General features: G+C 60.8%; 1 protein-coding gene across 1 annotated transcript; it reads right to left on the bottom strand.

The window, feature by feature from the left end:
* Positions 1 to 4,522: 4,522 nt before the first annotated feature.
* On the bottom strand, positions 4,523 to 8,560 carry FOXF1 (forkhead box F1). The gene is made up of 2 exons (XM_012661267.1): positions 7,539 to 8,560; positions 4,523 to 6,046 (listed from the first exon to the last, which is right to left on the bottom strand). Exons 1-2 carry the CDS (start codon positions 8,521 to 8,523, stop codon positions 5,886 to 5,888), a joined length of 1,146 nt encoding a protein of 381 aa, XP_012516721.1. The 5' UTR covers positions 8,524 to 8,560; the 3' UTR covers positions 4,523 to 5,885.
* Positions 8,561 to 15,246: the final 6,686 nt, after the last annotated feature.

Raw genomic sequence — 15,246 nt, 5'->3', positions numbered from 1 at the left:
GAAACAGTTGGATGGTCCGGCAGGATGTGGTCCTCTGTATCCAGACCCTGGGTGGCACATGGGCCCAATGTCTGCTCCGAAAGGGACCAGCGCGCCTTCCTGCCCCAGTAATGCCTGCTGCTTGGCAACCTCGACAGGTCTGTCCCCTGCTGGCGTTTTCTTGCATCCAGCACCCGGAGTGACTGGGAGCTGGCCTGGCAGTCTGTGACAGCAGGCGTGTGTCAGCCTGTCCACCATGGATCTGGTCTAGTCCGATGGCAGAAACAGGTGCTCTGCGTCTGTGGAAGGGATGGATCTGGATCCATGGGGGCTGTCCTGTTTTCATGCCGGCAGTATTTTACACTTGCAAACGCCAGGCATTCCTCCTCCCCACCCAGCCCTAAAACACACAAAGAAGTATAATTGCTAAAGTCCTATGGTTTGCCGGGTCCTGCAGTGAGTCAGTGCCCCACGTGGATGGATGTGCTGGGTGGACGAGGCCTCTCTGCTCACTGTCCCCCAGGCAGCCACACTGCTAGCCCACCGGGGCACTGCCCCAGGCCTTGCCTGTGGGAGATGCTGGAGGGGGGCCTCTCACCTTAACACAGAGCCCAGAACTCTGAGAGGTTGGTGCCAGGAAGATTCCAGAAGCAGAGCAGGGAGGTGACCACACATGCTGCCCAGCTGGCCTCTTTCATCTTGAGCGCCAACTTTTGCTTGAGGTTTTTCTCTGCTGGCCTAGGGTGTCTAAGGAGGCCCAAGCAAGCAAAGGAGGCTTGCACGGGGGACCGCGGTGCAACCCGTGGAACCACAGCCAGTCACCCTGAGAGGTAGGTCGATGTCAGCGTTCTGAGCCGCAGCTGCTGGGCCAGCCTCGCCCCAGCCCCCCACCTGCAAGCCCCTTCCTGGCTCAGCTGGGGGCAGGGGAGGGTCTGAGAGCGCTGTGTGTAGAGACTCCAACCCCATGTCCCCTGTGTGTTGCCGCCTCCCCCGTGGAGGCCGGAGGCCAGCAGAGGCTGGTCATGGCCATACTCCAACCTCCCCTCATCCACTAGGCCCTGTGGCTGGGGGAGCAAGGGTGCCAGGAGCTATGTGATGGGATGGTCGGGGACACAGGCTTTGGGGTCAGAAGGTCCTGGGTCTGAGTCCAGATCCTACCTCTTACCAACAGTGTCCGGAACAGTCACTTACCATTGCTGAGCCCAGCTCCTGCATCCCGAAAGAGGAGACTAATGGAAGGTCGACCTGCAAAGAGGGCTGCGAGGATGGCTGCGATGGCGTGTGGGAAGAGGGCCGGCCCCGGGCCCAGCACGCACGTGGTGCACCTCGCCAGTGCCAGCCGTCGTGCCTGTCTCCCTGTCCTCCAAGTTCTCCCAACTGGCCACTGTTACAGGCACAGGAGCAGCGGGCAGCTGGGGGCAGCAGAGGGCGAATGGAGTGGCCTTAACCAGAGCCCGGAGCTGGAGAACAGACACCCAAACGTTAGCACTCAGCAGGACCGCCTGGCAGCCTGGGAAAGCTGCGATTCCTGCGTCCCACCCCCAGAGATTCTAATCGATAGAGAGCTCTCAGGTCCCCCAGGAAACTGCAGTTCAACAGCCCAAATACTTCTGATGAGGGTGGTTCCAGGGCTGTCCTCCGAGAATTACCATCAGAGGTGAAGCCGCAGGGCTCTGGGGTCTTCTGACCTCCCCCGACTGGGGCCTGCCCTGGGCTCTGGGCAACCCTAACAGGGCTGGCGGGGTTAGGAGATTCTGGTGGCTGGTCTATGGTGTGGCCCCAGACCCAATCCTTCTCTTCACATCCTCTCTCTTGAGCCGTGGGGCAGTCTTCCTCCTCCCTGGGACACGAGGTGCGCCCAGGCCGTTGGGAGTCCAGCCACGACCGAACTGAGTGCTCGTCAGAAGTCCCTGAGCAGAGGGCCTGGCGAAATACAAGTCCTGCACCTCTTACGGTGTCCACACCCGGCAACAGACACACACACAAGACCCCCAGCCCACACACACACACCCCACCAGATCTCTAGGGTGAAAAACTCAGGTCTGATGGCCGATCCTGTCTGAGTCCCAGAGAACTAGGCGGCCGCCTGGTCCTTAGAAGCATCACCTCACTCACCACTCTCCGGCCAGGCGGGTGTCAGTGGAGACAAGAAATGAGGTTCAGAGGTGCCTTGGCTTGTTCAGGTCAGGTTGCCGCAGAGCAGAGCAGGGGCTCTAGCTCCATCTTCCCGCTGCCTGGGGGAGAGCTGCCCCTGCCACCTGGTGGGTGGCTGGCAGGCAGGGAGCCCTGCCCTGGAGCACAACCACCCGCTGTGGCCCTCAACCCTCCAGCCCCAAAGAGAAAAGGGAACTGGTGGGTCAGGCACCTATCGCTGCCTGGACGGGCCCTGGGGGCGACTCCAGGGGTGAGGTCCGGCCCGGCCTGCGGTCTCACCGCTGGGGCTTCAATGGGCGGGCAGCTGACGCCCAGGTGCGCCCAGGGCCTTCTCCTGGAGCGGTTCTCCGCGGCGTCCCCAGCTGTGTAACCCACCCACAGAAGCCAGGTTGCGGGCATCCTCGTGGTTCTCCTCCTCAGGCCTTTCATCGTTTGGGGGATTACATACTCGAAGGACATCTTGACTTCTTGTTCCAGGACAAAACCCCTAACGTATGCGCAGAGATTTTCAATCCATTCTAGCTGGGATGCCTCTGCGCCAGCTGATACCCGTTTACACAGGCAGGGCGGATAATTTCGAACCGGACTCCAAGCGCCTTCGAGTTTCAAGCTTGTAACTTGCACATGCGGGACACGCTTTTGCGGCAGCGCAGGGCGGTGGGAGCCTCGCCGGATGGGCTCTGCGGAAGACACAACCCAACCGAGCGCAGCGTCCGCGCGGCGGCGACGCGAAATCTCGGACGTGGGTGCGGAGGCAATTTTGCCTGCGAAACCCGGCCCTTCCGGGCTTGCCTGGAACCAGGAGCTCCTGGCGGGAAGGCTGGACTTTCCCTCTCATTCCCGGGCCGCAGGTCCGGCCCGGAGAAAGAGGCCAGGAGTGGCTCCCGGGCCACCCGAGCCAGTTTTCCTGCACAAGCCCCTCTGGGCGCCTCCTGCCCAGCCGGGCCTGGACGTGGGTGCGCCGGGAGATGCGCCGAAGCGAAGGCGCCGCCGGGAGACGAGCAGGAAACAGGGCTTTGCCGCCGCCATGGACCCTGGGCCCGCGGCGCCAAGGCCGCGCTCCACCAGGGCGCACGGAGGCCGCTGGCGCGTCCTGGCGCCAAGAGAGTGGGTGCAGGGGCCGGAGGCTGCGGGAGACCCGGGAGCGCGCTGGTGGGCCGGCATTGGGTTTCTCCTAATCAGCCCGCTTCCCCAGAGCCTCTGTCCTAATTGGGGCGCAGCCTCCGGCGAGAGGAGGGGGCCCCAGATCCGCGCTAGGAGACCTGGGGGCTTGTCTCTGCACTTGTTTCCCGGGCACTGGGGGGAGGCGGAGGGTGCGGAGAGGGCCGCTGCCCAGGGGGCCCGCGCCTTCCCCGCGCGCGCTGCCGACCTGCTCCCCAGCGCGGGGCCAGGCGCGTGTGGGCCGCAGCGCTGCGCCTGGCAGGGTCCGCCCGAGACCCCGAGGGATGGAGTCGCCGCCTTTTCCTGTCCCGTTTATCCGGGTTTTATAGACAGCTGTTAGTTTGGGACATTAATTGCCCGGACAAGTTTATTGATAATTTTGATGTAACAGAGCACCGGAGAAATTACCCCCACGTCCAAAATGTCAAATCTGAGAAGAACCAGGTTCAGAGACTCGCGACCCCGCGACGCGGAGACACTGCGGTGGGTCTGGAACGGCTGCACCAACAATGCGACTTTTGTGTTTGTTTCCCTGCGTAGCCGGGAATTGGAATCGAGAGAGTGGCCAGTGGGAGAGGCGAGGGCAAAACTGTTTTTTGTCCGAGAGAAGGAGCAAAATATGACTTAGTCGGGAAATGTTACCGGCTTGGAAACGTGCCTGTCACCTACCCCAGCCTTGTCCAAATTTTACTCCATGTTCAACTGGGGAAAACCAAGTATAGGACACCAAACCCCAAAACAAGACAGGACAAAAAACAGAACAAAATTTTAAAGTTGATTCGTGAATTACAACAGCTAGAATATGGAACAATAAAGTCTAAAACTAAAAACTCTCCTTGACCTTGGAGTGGTAAAATGTACATATTACATACATAGACATACATACATACATGTATTTGTAAGTATAGGTAGACGGTTCTTGGTTTTCCCAAGGGGAAGGAAGGCTACAGTTTTTCTTTAAACCCTTGATTATTTCTTTAAAACAAGAAATGACATTTAGGGGGCAGAGGGCTCTTCTTAAAATACAGAAGCCAAGAAAAATAGTTCCTCTTGTCCAGCTTGAACTTCAATGTGAAATGAAGAGTGAAAAGAGGAGGATTTGCCAAAAAAGAAAAAAGAAAAAGAAAGAAGTATTCAGAATTACCCACGTTGTAAATTTTTAAGAGTCTAGAGATCCAAAGCCTATGTCTTGGGACTTTGGAAGATATTCTGCAATCCCAATCCCAACAAAATACTCATGAGATTTTATTTCTAGCTGATACAATTTTAAAGGCCAGGTACAAATGTTATACATTTTTATTTTTGTTCTTTTTTTTTTTAGGAAAAAATACACAAAAGGCAAAACATCCTCAAATTGTCATTTTATACAGTGCAGAAGTAAATTTAAAATACGTGTCACAAACGCTGCACCCCAGCAGCCAAAATACTAAAAAAGGAGGGCAGTCCTTCATATTATATATATATTTATATAAAACATATGGAAATTTGTTTTTACACAGATTGGTCTTTGTTTCAAATTTACAATGGTTATCTAAAAAAAAAAAAAATTCTACACGGCAAATATTGCCAACAAAGTTACACCATTAATACTGATAAACGGAGGAGCCTACGAGGTGTTTCGATTATTAGGGAAAGAAAGTAGAATAAATAACAGATGAGCCTTGCTATAGTTTTAAAAGTGCCTTAACCTTTCTGAGTCACCGCAATCCTGAATACGCGCGGTCGCCGGGCCTCCCCAGTCCCCGCGTCGCGCTGTGTTCGGCTCATTCTCGGACCAGAAAGTTTACAGTAGAGATCGGGAGAGAGAAAAATACCCATAAAAAAAAAATAATAAAATTCAAGACAAAACAAAACAAAAGAGGCTGAAGAGAAGGAAGAGGAGGAAGGTGGGAGGGACGGCAGAGGCCCGGACAGCCGCTCGCTTCTTGGCTCGGACAATTTTCTCTGTAGAGAGGAACAGTGGCTTCAGAAATGCAAGTTGTTCGCACAAAGATCCACCTGCGGTTGCTGGAGGAGGCTTCCGAGGTGGGGGGGAGGAACTCGAGCTCTGGTCCCCTCCCCCTCTGGCAAAGGACGGCTCTAAAAGGAGACTTGCGCATTCCAAGACATTCTTCCAAAAAATTAAAAATAAAAAGATAAATACTCAACCAAAAAATAAAAGTATTTGATAATGATTGGTCTCACATGTTTGCCTTCCTTCTAAAATTCTTCCCCCCCTTTTGCCGAGGGAGGAGAGGAAGGGGGACCTCAGCAGAATTCGTGTTTAGATGTCAGGGCTGTCCCCCAACACAGCACCTTCTCAGCCGATTGCAACAGGATCAAAAATAGATATTTATTTTCCAACGGCTGCAGTCAGATCAGACCCCACCACCACCATGTTTAAAATTTTTGAAGGAGTGGGGAAGGAGGCGAGGACCACAGCGCCGGGTCTCTGCGTTGGGGATTCCTTTCCGTACAATCCGGTTGGGGAGGGGTCAAACCCTTTTCTTCTGCCGACGGTTATACCTCGAGAATAAAGCAGTTTCTTGCGCTGGGTTCCGAGGTCCCTGCCCCGGCCAGTCCTGTGCCGGGAGGGCCCGAGGGCCGCAGCCTCACATCACGCACGGCTTGATGTCTTGGTAGGTGACCTGCTGGTGGTAGTAGGAGCCGCCGCCGGCCGAGTGCATCGACGAGGACGCCATGGCGTTGAAAGAGAAGACAAACTCCTTTCGGTCGCACATGCTGGGCGACTGCGAGTGATACCTCGGGATGCCTGCAAGGCGAGGTGACAGAGGGATGGGGGAGCAAAAGAGTTAGCGTCCGGAGCCAGAGTTCGAGGCGGAGAGGCAGCGCTGCACGCCGGCCGCACGGGCCAGGCCAGCCCGACACAGAGCACTGCCGCCTCCCCATTCTGTGCCCGCCCGGCCTCCCCGACTTCCCAGCCCTTGGTAAGGCGGGTCGCTCCGGGGCAGCGAGGGCTTTCTGCTGAACCTCCAGCGAAAGATGCTGGAGCCCTGGCCATGAGCCTTGCTCCTTGCAGCGCCTGCCACCCCTGCCTGTCCCGCCTTGGACGCCTTCTGATATGGGGGCTTCCTGAAGCCCAAGGGGAAGGGGTGAGGGAGTCTGGCTCGCCGCCCCAGACTCCCGGCAGGGCCCCGGTGGCCATAACTCTGGTGGCGGCCACAGCTGGCACAGCCTTCTCTGAAGCCCGGAGGCCGGGAAGCCAGGGTAGAGGGAGAGGCCGGTGCCCTGCAGGCAAGCACCTGGCCATTAGCAGGGCGAGAAGAGGCTTCCCCAGAGGAAGGGTCCCTTGGAGAACAGGGCCCCCAGGGCAGCTGGAACGCAGTAGTTGAAACAGCCCAAGCAGGGCGTCCCCCCGCGGAGAGACGGCCTACCGGCCTCCAGGCCCAGCGCCTGCCTCCCGCAAGCTGCTGACAGCTGACCCCTGACAGCCCCTGCTGAGTTCGAGCCAACCTTTCCAGAACTAGGCCCAGAAGGCTGCTGGGGGGCGCCGAGGTGGGCAGTTCAGGAGGGGAGATGGCTGCACATCCTCTTTCTCAGATGGCGCGGTGTGTTTAGGCTGGGGGGAGTCTGCGGACCTAAAACCTGGATCCTGAGAAAGAAAGTCTGTGCGGCCTGCAGTTCTGACCCTCGCTGGGCCTGGCCACCCTGCCTTTGTTACCACAAAATGCCCAGGACTCAACTGCAGCACTGACAGGCCTGGTCCCCTGAAACGCTGGGGCTGAGCCTCCCAGCGCTGGGCCCAGGCGGCTTTGGGCCTAGCTCTTCCGTTCTGCCCAGGCCCCGCGGCAGAGGCTGCTCTGCAGGCAGCCTGCTGGGACGACCACCGAGGAGGGACCGTGGGCCAGCTGGCCAGGGCTGGGACCCAGGCTGCGCACTGGGACCAGAAATGAGGTGCAAGGGGACTTAAGGAACCCACAAGGACTTGGAGTATTGGGGTCTGGGACTTCTTGGTAACATGGGCCTACCTGGTCAGGCTTGGGGCAGCCAGCAGTGAGGAGTTGGAACTTTCTGAGAAACAAATTGGTCTAAATTGGGGTCAAAAGATGCAATCACCCCTCAAAAGGAGAGAGGCGGGGCCGAGAGGCACCCCTGGCAGCTGCTACCTTCCCTCGGCATTGGGGTTTGCCCCGCGATAGTGGAGCTGGGCTCACCCCGGATGGTCGGCGTGTTTGGAGCCGGTCCGCAGCCACTCACAGACGCAGGGCTCCGGGGACTAGCGCACTCCCCGGCCCCCCACTCACCTTGCAGCTCGGCTGGGGCGTTGTGACTGTTCTGGTGCAGGTACGGCTGGTCCAGGGAGTGCGTGGAGAGGCTGCCGGACAGGGGGTTGGCTGCAGGGTTGCAGGGGGACAGGGGCTGCTGCTTGATGTAGGAGGCGCCGCTGTTGAGCGCCGCCGAGGCCGAGGGAGGCCAGGCGGCCGCCGATCCCGAGTACACGGCGTGCGGCTCCATGACCGCGCCGGCGCCGGCGGGCAGCAGCGGGGACGCGGGCACCGAGCTGTCGTGGTGCGGGTACTCGCCGGCCCCCGCCCCGCCGCAGCTGCCCATGTACGAGTGGCCGCCGTTGGAGGGCAGGTGGGGCACCGAGTGGCTGGGCAAGGCCATGCCGTCCACGTTGCCCGGCAGGTGGCCGTTCATCACGCCCAGGCCGCTCTCCAGCGCCAGGCTGTTGGGCGGGCACGAGAGGCCGCCGGCGGAGCCCTGGAAGCCGTAGGTGTCCGGGAGGTGGTTGAAGCTGAGCCCGTTCACCATGCTGTACATGGGCTTGAGCGCCTGGCATTTCCTTCGGAAGCCGCGCGGCCGCCGCCGAAAGGAGCCCTCCTCGAACATGAACTCGCTGGCCGGGTCGATGGTCCAGTAGTGGCCCTTGCCGGGCCGCCCGAGCCCCTTGGGCAGCTTGATGAAGCACTCGTTGAGCGAGAGGTTGTGGCGCACGGAGTTCTTCCAGCCCTGGTAGGAGCCGCGGAAGAAGGGGAAGCGGGTCTGCAGGAACTGGTAGATCTCGCTGAGCGTCAGGCGCTTGGTGGGCGAGCTCTGGATGGCCATGACGATGAGCGCGATGTACGAGTAGGGCGGCTTCTCCGGGCGCCGGATGCCGGCGTTCGTCTTCTTCGCCTTGGACGGGCCGGACGACGCGGGGTCCATGGCCGCGCCGCCTCCCCCGCCGCCGCCGCCGCCGCCGCCGCCGCCGTGCGGTGGCTGCTGCTTCTCGGGCGCCGAAGACATCGGGTGGCTGCTGCCGCCGCCGCCGCTGCCGCCGCTGCTCTGCGCTGCAGACAAGCCGGGAGGAGGAGGAGGAGGAGGAAGAGGAGGAGGAGGGGGAGGAGGGCGAGGGGGAGGGGGCTGCGCGCGCGGGGCTGGCTGCACCTCTGCCGTCATCGGCGGCCACTTCTCCCGAGCGAGCCTGGCGCGCCCTCCCCCGCTCGCCCGCCCGCCCTCCCCGAGGAGCTGCTGGATCCGCAGGCGGTTGGCTCAGAGCCCCCCTCGCTCCAGCTCCCTCCTCCCCCGACTCTCTCCTCCCTTTTTCGCTCTCGCCCTCCCACAAGGGAAGGAGCCGAGCTGAGGCCGAGGGCAGCCCGGGCCGAGGCCGCGCGGAAGCTCCCCCCCGCCCCGGTTTTGTAGGGGGAGGCACCACCTCCCGGGCCTGCGGCCGTGCGCCCCGGCCCGGAGCAGCGCTGGGTCCCCGCCGCCCGCGGCGCTCGGCTCCACGATTCCAGCCGAAGCCGCTTTCCCTGCGTCTCCGCGCGGCGGCGTCTCGCGGGCGGGCGCAAGACCCTCCAGGAGTTCCCTCCCTCCCGGCCCCCCTCCGGCCCCCGCGCTGGTGGGCGCTTAAAGAGCCCCCACCCTCGCCGCCCCGCGGCCGCCGGCAGAGCCCGCCCCTCCTCCACCAACCTGGCGAGCAAGTGTTAATGCGCCCTCCGCCCGGAGCTCAGCCCCGACGCGCGCAGGCCTCCGCCTTCCCCGCCCGGGCGGCGCGGCGGGAAACGCGCCCTGGGCCCGGGCCTTGCCCGACGCGCACAGCCCAGTGGCAAATCGCAAGTGCAGCGGCGGCGGCGGCGGCGGCCGCCAGGTCGTGACCATCGCGGGCACGGCCGGCTTGGCTCCGGGTCCCCGCGCCGGTCGGCGTAAGTTCCCGCGAGGGACCGCCTACCCACTCTCCCCGCCCCGGGAAGGACTGCGCCGCGCCCGGGATTTTTCGGACTCGCCCAGCGGCGCGCTAGCGAGCGGGCAGCGGCCGGGGCCGAGCGCAGGCGGAAAACGAAAGCGCAGGGCGGGTCTCGGCCGCTTTGTCCCGGCGCCGCTGGCCTCATGGGGGCAAGGGAGAACCCGCTAGCCCAGCAGGGACCCAAACCGCACAGCCTCCCGGAAAACCGGCCTACTCGCTGACCCATGCGTGCACACACTCGTCACATATGCACACTTAGCACACACATACATGCCTTGATGCACGTGCAAACCCGGTAAATTACACATAGACCTGCAAACACACCCATGCGTGCGTTCCCGCTCACGCACAGAGGGCGCTCGGGCATGTGCGCGCCCACCAATGCGCTCGCCCACACAATAGACACACAGGCGCTCGAGTTCGCACTCCCACTCGGGTACACACGCCACGTTCTGATCTGAACTCACACGCAGCCCCGTTGCTCTCCCCACCACACACACACACGCTGAAAACCCGCCTATTTGGCCCTGCGGCCCTAGTGGCCCCATTTTCCAAGCGCAGGTTCCGATTTCCCGAGAGATGGCAAAGGCCCTGGCAGGAAGTTTACAAGGCTTAATGTAAACACGTTCTGGGTGATTCTTTAATAATAATAATAGAGAATACCGCGCGCGCGGGGGGAGTTGGCCTAATGCCCCTGTCGGCTCAGCCTGCCGCCGCCGCGGGGCCTCTGACATTGCGCGCCAGGCCAGGTTCCTGAAAGCAGACGGCGCGGGAGGGAAGCGTGGGCCGCTCCTGGCTGCCAGCCCGCGGGGGACGCACGCAGGCCTCCCCTCGCCACCCCGTAGCGCAAGGGTGAGAGCCAGGGGCGGTGGAGCCGGGAAAGGTGGCGCTGAGCGCGGAGCGCAAGACCGCGCAGGAGCCCTGGCGCGATGCGGCGCGCACAGACCCGGGTGAGTGCCAATCTCGCGCAGACTGCTGGGCGCAGGGCAGGCCTCCCTCGCCAGGGTCCCCGGTCGGGAGGAGAGGGCGAGGGGTGTTTTAGCGGCTCATCGCGAGAAGCCAAGCAGCCGTGTCCCCGAGCGAGCTGGGGTGAGAGGCTTGTGCCGGGCTCCGAGCGGGGCCCGCGGCGCTTTCAAAGCCCGGCGACCTCTCGTGCTTCTCCGGACTCCTTGTCCCCCGCCGACCCCCCCTTCCTTGCTCGGACGCCTTCAGCTTCAGTGGGAAACGCCTCGTCGCCTTCTGGGCGCCTGGCATGTCCGTGCGAGGAGCCGGGGGGATCGCCGGCGTAGCCTGCCCACTGTCGCCGCCTCCTCCGGTAGAGCCGCGCTCGCAGAAGAGTCGCCTTCCCGGCGCTGCGCTTCCGCGGGCCTCTCTGGGCCTCCTCGCGGGCAGGCTGGCTCGCCTAGGGAAAGGGTGAGTGTGGGACGTGACCGCGTAGTTTGTGGTTGTGCATTCGCGCAGGTAAACGCTTTCTGATAGACCCACTCCCACTTCACACAGCCTGCTCAGCATCGGCACACAAAGACACCCTCCGCGCCGCCCACGGCGTCGCGGCCTCGCGCACACCTTTCCAGCGAACTCTCGCACAGACAGCTCAGGCGCCCCCAACCCTCGGTCGGAGTCGGACGCACAAGCCTGCCCACCAGTGCGGGCACACTCTGGGCTGGCGCACACCCTCACGCATGTCTCCACGCTCTGCACTGCGCGTTCGCCCGCGCGTAACCAGCCACACTGGCACTCCGTCGTCGGGTGCGGCCGGCCGCTCCACACACGCACACCTCCATGCACGCGTGCACCACGGGCACGCTCGCATTCTCTACCTGCCCCACCTTTTTTTTTTTTTTGCAAAACGGCAGCTGCAAATGAGGAAGCCCTGGCCACGGGAAGAAAGTTCCCAGGAAGGGGTCGCTACTGCCAGCTAGCTGCCAGAGCGCATCTGGCCTTTAGCAGAGAGGTGGAGGAGGAGGGTGCCGGATCTTAAGCCTGCTAAGGGGCCAGCGCGCACCCGGAGACTCCCTGGAAGTGGAAATATTCCTTTCGCCCCTCCCCCACTCATTCTGCGAAGTGACGGGATCTATAGTGCATGAAGTTGGGGGTCCCTTTTTCTAGTAGTCTCCTTCCCTCTTCGGCCTTCTCCATTTGGGGTGGGGTGCAGATTCCATCTTTAACCCGAAGATCAGTTTTTCCTCCTTTTCTATCCTCCTGGACATCATTGTCTTTCACAGAATTTTCTTGGGGGCTCCTTTATGCTTGCGGTGAGGGAGCTTCCAGCTTCTTGGAAAGGAAGTGTGGAGTGGAGTCGGACCGCACCTGGCCTCCTCTTACCCCTTACACTTTGACAGAAAACCGGATTTTGCAGGGGAAGGACAGCAGTCACTGATCCCAGGGAGAGAAGGCCCAGTAGCCCTGGGAGTCTCAGGAATGCCAAAGATGGAGACCCAACTTCTTCTCACCTCTGCTGGGTGAGGAGGAAGAATAAGCTCCAAGTTCTGTAATTTGGAGGGGACCTTCCCCTCAATTCTGGGGAAAACCACAGCCACAGCAAAGAGGGCTTTCCACATGTCCAGAGACTAAAGTCTGGGCTCTTAAAATGCCTTAGAGAGGTCTCCCTTAATCCTGCATTTTTGGAGTGGGGAAACTGAGGCCCAGAGAGGACTTGGCCAGGTCAGCCAGCAGCATGAGGTGAACATCTCCCCATTGTTCATCTCTGTCCCCAAAGACAGAATATCATGGCGTTTTACCACCCCCATGCCTCTTTATAGGCCGAGAGTGGAGAGAGTGGGGTTTAGAAATGCTTCTTTGACCCCATGACCCTCCTCCCCAGGCTCCAGGGGGCAGAGACACTCCCTGGAGAACCGGTGGTGATAAAATAACATTGACAACAGCAAACACAATAATAATAGGACTTATTGGTTGCTGACCAGGCAGGAGGCACCGCTCCTGGCTTTACCAACTTCGGGGTGGATGTTCTTAATCTTCCTCTGGACTGTGAATCCCTTTGATAAACTGTTAAAAACTACAGTCCTGCCTGCCCCTGCCCCAAGAAGGTGCGTGCCTCTGACATTTGTGGAAAGCTTTTGGAACTTTCACCAAATGCCTGGGGCCGGTCCATGAACACAGGACCCTGGTTAAATATCGCAAAGATACATGTGTAGTCTTCTCAGAAGCCCCTACCGAGTCAATATTAGTCCTTTCCCCTCGCCCCCATTTACAGAAGGGCCCAGCACCCTCACTCCATGTCCTGGGTCACCCTGCAGGGCCAGGGTCCAAGTCTGGTCTCACTGCAGAACCGGGGCATTCAGCGCCCAGGCGGCAGGGTGAGGCGGGCAGGGGGCACGGCTGAGAGACCCCGTGCTGCAGACTCCCAGGGGCGGTGGGGTCCCGCGAAGCTGTAAGTGCCTTGGTTTCCTTATCTCAAAAAAATGAAACGGATAATGCTACCTGTTTGTTAGGACTGTGGGAGGCTGGGGCAAGACAGTGCAGGGAAAGGCTTAGGCTATTCAAACAGAAACAAACAAAAACCCCAGGGGCTCAGCTCCAGGGACTCGGGGAGGGACTGCAGACAGGAGCAGGGATGTGGGCAGCTTTTTGCTCTTAGCTTAAAATCCATAAAGTCCGCCTCCCCCATCCCAAATCAAATCTGCGCCCCAGCGCCGGCCCCAGGAATCCCAAAATCGGCGGGGGTGGGGGGTGTAAAAACAGACACGCCTGCGACGTCTGTCACTCCCCAGGCCCAAGGTATTTTTACTGGCTAATTGCTTAAGTGAAGCCGCCCGGGCCGAGAGCGCGCCGTAACCCGAGCGGGGAACCAGATCCCGCTCGGATTGTGCCCGGGCCGGCCGCGCGGGCGGGGGCAGGGCGGCCGCCGACCACCCACCGCGAGGGCAGCCGCCCTGCCTGCCGCCGCCGCCCCTGCTCCGCGTCAGCGCCGGCCCTCGCCCCCCTCGCCGCGCGCCCTCCAGCCCCCTGCGAGGCGATGTCCAAACGGTGCCTCAAGGTAGGGCGGACAGGGCCCCAGGCGCGGGGGCGCGGGCGTGGGCGGTCTGGGGGCCGCAGGTCTGGGGGGCGTCGGAAGGGAGGGGAGGACCCAGCAGCGGGAAGCGAAACTTCTGGGTCGGCCCGGGGGCGCGGGGCGGGGTATTTGCGGGTGAAAATGCAGCCCTTGGGGACGGTGGGGGCAACGCCAAGGTCAGGAGAGGTGGCATCCAGTGGGGGATTATAAGGCGATCTGGGGACAAATACCCGAGATGCTTCTCTGCCAGCCCTAGAGGGGCACACTCCGCGCGGTCAGCCTGCAGAGCAGGCAGCGGGAAGGCGAGGCGGGCCCCCAGCGGCCTCTGCTGTAGGCAGGGGAGTGTAAGGTGGGTGTCCAGGGTGAGGGGCGAGGTACACAGCAGGGCCTGAGGTGCCTGCGCTGAACATTCTAGGAGGAGGATGTGGGCACGATGTGGTGGTTTCATGTGCAATGAATATATTAAGATGCGAACAAGATAACATAATATGCAGGCAGAATACTCGAGTACAGTATGAGATATTCTGTGCAAATATGTGTACAATATAACAGTTGTATGTACACAGACTCTTTAAGAGGTGTACAGTCTAGCGTGTTAGGCACACGGAACCATCCTGGGTGTGTACCAAATCATGCATTCTGGACAGAGAAGAGTGTAAGCTTTGTGGACCATGTCATCTGGGGTAGAGAGAGAGCGTGGTGGATGGGCACGCACAGGATGCTCCGTGAAACCTGCGCAGGGCCCGCGGGCACGGAGCGCCTTGGGAGACGTGTTGATGCAGTACGAATTCTGGTTACAGCGTGTTGCCAGGAGAGGGGTGACACGGTGACAGACGAACCCCCTACACAAGCACCAGGCCATGCGTGTACTGCACGACGTGGCTGCGAACGGAAGGCGGTCAGGAGCTTTGCAGGCAATCTAGCCACGTCGTGAAAATGCGGTGGCCGCAGGGCTGACGGTACTGGTCATGGAGGCCCGGCTGTGCACCCTGGGTGGGCACCTCCAGGTCCTCCCCAGCTCACAAAACCACAACGTGACCCTGAGAGGCCGATTCTGTTTCGATCTCAGGTCGCAGGAAAGGGACGCTCCTACTTTCTTCTGTGGCAACGGAGTGGCTCTTACCTGCTTTGTCGCTCTGGGGAGGGTGTGCAAGCCCCGAAGTGGGGGTCCTCTGGTGAGAGGCTGTGAGCCGGGTGTTTGACCTCCCATTGCAGCTGCAGAGAGAAGACGCTCACAGAGAGGCGTGCGGGGTGGACAGCGGGACAGGGCCCTGAATCCTGGGCGAGAAGGGGCCGCGGGCTCCTGGCCTGGGCCACATACCCACATTTTGGGCTGCTGTGCCCACTTGTGCCTGCGGCTGTCAGATCAAACTCCAAGTGAGGTAGTCAGTAGCAACCCAGCTGCCGCCCCCCACACCACCCCCTCTCTTCACTGGGGTACCCGAGGTGAGGAGGAGAGAAAGGTAGTGCCCTCTGGCTTCACCCCGCCCCACCCCGCCACACCCACGTGGCGCAGGGGGGCTCAGAACCCACTTGTGGGGACCACCAGGGCCAAGTTTGGGGAGCAGCTGTGACAAGGGCTGTCCTGGACCCCGGCCCTGGCAGTTCATCTTCCCTGTCAGCTATACATTAGGGAGAGGTTCAGAGTTTGGTCAAGAAAGAAAAAAAACGAAAAAAAAAAAAAAAGGCTTGTGCTGCTGGCGCAGCTGTGCGCTCGCCGCGTCCACTGGCCCTTTTACCCGAAAGCACGGATTTTCCATGACGCTCTTCA

The sequence above is a fragment of the Propithecus coquereli genome, unplaced genomic scaffold (genome assembly GCF_000956105.1).
Source record: "Propithecus coquereli isolate 6110/MARCELLA unplaced genomic scaffold, Pcoq_1.0 Scaffold701, whole genome shotgun sequence".
NCBI lineage: Eukaryota > Metazoa > Chordata > Mammalia > Primates > Indriidae > Propithecus > Propithecus coquereli.
The sequence above is the reverse complement of the archived record's forward strand: the minus strand, read 5'-3'. Positions and strand labels throughout refer to the sequence as shown.

Excerpts from the sequence above, each read along its gene's own strand:
- FOXF1 (XM_012661267.1), bottom strand. The coding sequence starts at position 8,523 with ATGTCTTCGGCGCCCGAGAAGCAGCAGCCACCGCACGGCGGCGGCGGC. Across the intron at positions 6,047-7,538 it reads CGCCCCAGCCGAGCTGCAAG|GCATCCCGAGGTATCACTCG; the intron begins GTGAGTGGGGGG and ends CTCGCCTTGCAG.